The sequence below is a fragment of the Poecilia latipinna genome, unplaced genomic scaffold, assembly GCF_001443285.1.
Source record: "Poecilia latipinna isolate Pla-1442-1.1 unplaced genomic scaffold, P_latipinna-1.0 Scaffold2013, whole genome shotgun sequence".
Classification (NCBI taxonomy): Eukaryota; Metazoa; Chordata; class Actinopteri; order Cyprinodontiformes; family Poeciliidae; genus Poecilia; species Poecilia latipinna.
In genome coordinates this window covers 84,098-87,850 of record NW_015114629.1, presented here as the reverse complement: position 1 = coordinate 87,850, position 3,753 = coordinate 84,098, and the positions used below count along the sequence as shown (strand labels likewise).

Below are 3,753 nucleotides of genomic sequence, written 5' to 3'. Positions count from 1 at the left end.
ATCATCAAGGTTTTCCATGCAATGATTAACAAATTAAAATAAAAACATTTTGATTTATATTTAGGTCAAACGTATTGCTCTTATCCTTATTTGTTTTTAGATTAAATATGTTCTACTTGAATAAATCAGAAACTAAAACTTTACCTGATTTTTGTCAATAATAACAATCAGGCTGACCTACTGTGTGGTCAGACACTCAGTCTGGGTTCAGGGTTCCCAAGTTGTCGTTTTGAAAATGACATGATGTATGAAAAAAAATAAAAACATTTTTCACTGATTCTTTTAGTGTTTAACCAAATTGTGATTTTATATTTTAAAAATCAAACTGACAACTTTAATTTTGTGAGATTTTTATCATTCAGTCATTTTAAAGTCTTGTTCTGTTGTGGACGTCTGAACTCTCAGCTTAGCTTTTTACTCATGAATCTGAATAGAGGAAGCAGAAATTTGACTGAGAGCAAATTTCACTGGGAATGATGAGAAATGTGCATTTACATGTGTTACATAAGAAAAACACCAAAAAAATCATAAAAATCATTTCAATGTTAGTTTTACATGGCACTGACCAGTGGTCATAAATCAAAATGTTAAAATATAAGAAGACATGGTCCTGATCCTCATAGGCGGCCAAAAAAGAAAATATTCAGGTGACAAAATAAATATGAGGTATTAATATTAAAACATTTGATGTTTTCTACTTGAAATATGATATAAAATATTAATTGGAAATATTTTTTGTTTAAAACTGTTTAGTTCTACTACCACCAGTTTCTGACTAAATGTCATGATTCTCTGGTTGTTTTACAGATAATGATTCTGCTCCTCTCCTGCTGAGTCCTGTTCATCCTGTGACTGAGGGAGATCCTGTCACTCTGAGCTGCAGAGATAAAAAACAACAACTTCTCTCCAATGTGTTTTTCTATCATAATGATAAACTCATCCATAATGACAGCAGAGGGGAGCTGAATATCTCTGCAGTGTCAAAGTCAGATGAAGGTTTCTACAAATGTCAACATTCAGGAAAAGATTCACCAAGGAGCTGGATGTCTGTTAGAGGTGAGGAGGAGGAAAATGTTTGATTTTAAAAAATCACTTTAATTAGGAATCAGGTGAACGCTGCTGGTGGACCAGTTTAAGTCACATTTATCTGTTTCCAGTGAATGATGTGATCAAAACCACAGATAAATAACAATTTGTTTATTTCCAGCAGCTGTGTCCAGTCCTATCAGCTCTCTTGTCATGATGATCGTTGGACCAGTTGTTGGAATTATTCTCATTATTCTCCTGATCTTGTTGTGGCGCTGCAGACGGTCCAAAGGTGAGAACATGTTTCTCCTCACACTGGATCCAAATATTCATTTGTAAATTGTTTAATTATTCCTGACCTTACTTCTTTTATGATACAAAATGGCAGCAGGAGGATTTGAATAATCAAATCTGACTTTTTTCACAGATTTGTGCTGCATCAGGTGAGAACAGTCATAACTTTCTTCTCCCTTTTAAAGAAAAGCAGTGGATTTTTTTTTCCTGAATAAGTTTCATGTATTTATTATATTTCAGGTCAAAAGGCTCACAGAGCAACAGTCAGACCTTCACTACAAACCAGACTGAACATCGTGATTATAGTTCCCTTTGTCATGGTCAGATTTATTGAGATAATTTTTTTTACAAATATTTCTTAACCTCAGTGTTTACAGATTTGGGTCATCAATGAATCTCTGCTGCTGACCCAGACTCCAGCTGCAGATATTCTACAGTTTCTCTGTATTTATGCAACACATCTTATGTGCTTTATGGAAAACTGAGATTATGTGATGCAGTTATTACTGTTTATGTGCTGCTGTGAAATTTGTGAACATTTATTTCAGCTCTGAATTTTCAAAATGTCTATAATGTGACTTTATGTCTGGTTGTGCTGCTGTTTAGATCAGAGATTTAGCAATCTGAAGAAAAAATGTGAAGAAAAATGACTTTTGCTGTTTATGGTCAAATTAATAACATTTTTCTCTTTTCAGGTAATGCTCATCTTTATGATACTGTCAGCTCTGCTGAAACTGCTGGAAATGGTCAATATTTTCAGGCTGTTTTCATATGAAATTATTGGGTAATTTACAATAACCTAACAAAAAAACATACATATTTCAGCTCCAGAAGAACCCGGAGACGTTACATACACTCCCATTGAAATGAAGACATTTGGGAAAGAGAGTGAGTCCCACATCTCTACAGTCGATAAAATAACTCAATGGTTTCATCCTATATGTTGGTGATTATTTTATGATTTTTCCAGGGAGACATCCTGCACCAGAAGAGGGCGCTGTTTACTCTGAGGTGAAAACAGGAGCTGCAGGTACAGTCAGTCTTTGTAGTGAAATGTTTCTTCATGTCAACTTTACACTGCAGATTATTACAGCTCAGATATTGTAGGTCCTGTGATTCATCAGTTCTGTATGAAAGAAGATAAACTGATCAAACGTTTCCTGAGATCTGTTCTCTGATTTCAGACTCCACTCCAATGTATGCTGAGGTCAACCCGAAAAAGAAAGCCAAGAAGAAAGGAAAGGGTAAAGTCAACATTTATCTGTTGTACTTACTGCTCATAATTTTTACAAACTATATTTTATGCCATTTAATATGTTGCAGTATATCCAGTTATAACTGCTTTAATTGTATTCTTTTGACTTTTAGTTTTAAAAATGTCTCTTTGTTTACAGGAAATCCAGGTCCTGCAGCAGCAGAGGCAGCACTTTATTCTGAAATCAGATCAGCTCCAGATCTGAGGATCAACGCTGCCATGTAGGCTGGAGGCTCTGATGGTTTATTCTGACATTTAGTCAATGAAAAGCTTCTTTGATCACCATTTATATCTCTCTCACACAAATCCAGTGAGAGAAGCTGTTTAAGCCATAAAATATACATGGTAGCATGTTTTATGGCTCACACACAAAGAAATTTGAATTTGGTTGAATTGTTTGCTGTGTGACGATGAAGCAGTTATATGTGTAAAATATGTGATGTGATATTTTCTCATCTTCTGCTCCTCTTGAACATCATCAATATTTTTGAAATGACAGCATGAGCTGATGAATATTTTACATTATTTGAATTATGTATGTATTTTCATATCTATTTTTGGAATTTGTCTTTTTGACCTTTGCTTTTATAATGAGCGCTCTGCTGTAGTGAATTTTTTTTGTCATTCTACTGTTTCAAAATAACATACTATAAAATAAGTGTTTGACATGCAGTAATATTTATAAAACTTATCTGCTTTCCATTAATTTTCCAGTAATGATGTCAGTAATATGCTCCATTTTTCAGAATAGATGAATGTAATGCATTTTATTTCAATTTAAATAAATTACATAATAAAAAATCCATAGTTATATTTGGTTTAAAATGTTCATAGACAGTTTAATCTGTTTAGAGTGGCTAAATATTCTGTCGTTTTATCAGTCATGTTTTTTGTCAGCATAAACTATGATACTTATAAAAAGCCTTAGCTAACATAATTATACTGTGTGCTTTCAATAAAATATCAAAAACCAAACATGAGGGGATTTTTTTCTTCCTTTTGAGTAAATCTAAGTCAATTCAGTCTGTATTGTTTATATAACTTGTGTAAAATTATGAGATTGGTAGGAATCCTTTGGTTGAAATTTTGAAATGAAACAGTTCACTGTCTTATAGTAACCTTATAGTAGATAAAGCTACTATAATAGCTCTAATGAAGATTTACTATTATTTTAATGT

General features: G+C 33.0%; 1 protein-coding gene across 1 annotated transcript in view; it reads left to right on the top strand.

The window, feature by feature from the left end:
• Window positions 1-3,550, top strand: part of LOC106935749 (Fc receptor-like protein 5) — a 22,355-nt gene extending 18,805 nt beyond the window's left edge. Inside the window, 8 exon segments of the mRNA XM_015016387.1 lie at window positions 1,208-1,318; window positions 1,454-1,469; window positions 1,561-1,640; window positions 2,016-2,066; window positions 2,146-2,208; window positions 2,291-2,350; window positions 2,505-2,564; window positions 2,715-3,550. Coding sequence (XP_014871873.1) covers window positions 1,208-1,318; window positions 1,454-1,469; window positions 1,561-1,640; window positions 2,016-2,066; window positions 2,146-2,208; window positions 2,291-2,350; window positions 2,505-2,564; window positions 2,715-2,800 — 527 coding nt within the window. The 3' untranslated portion in view covers window positions 2,801-3,550.
• The last annotated feature ends 203 nt before the right edge of the window (window positions 3,551-3,753 follow it).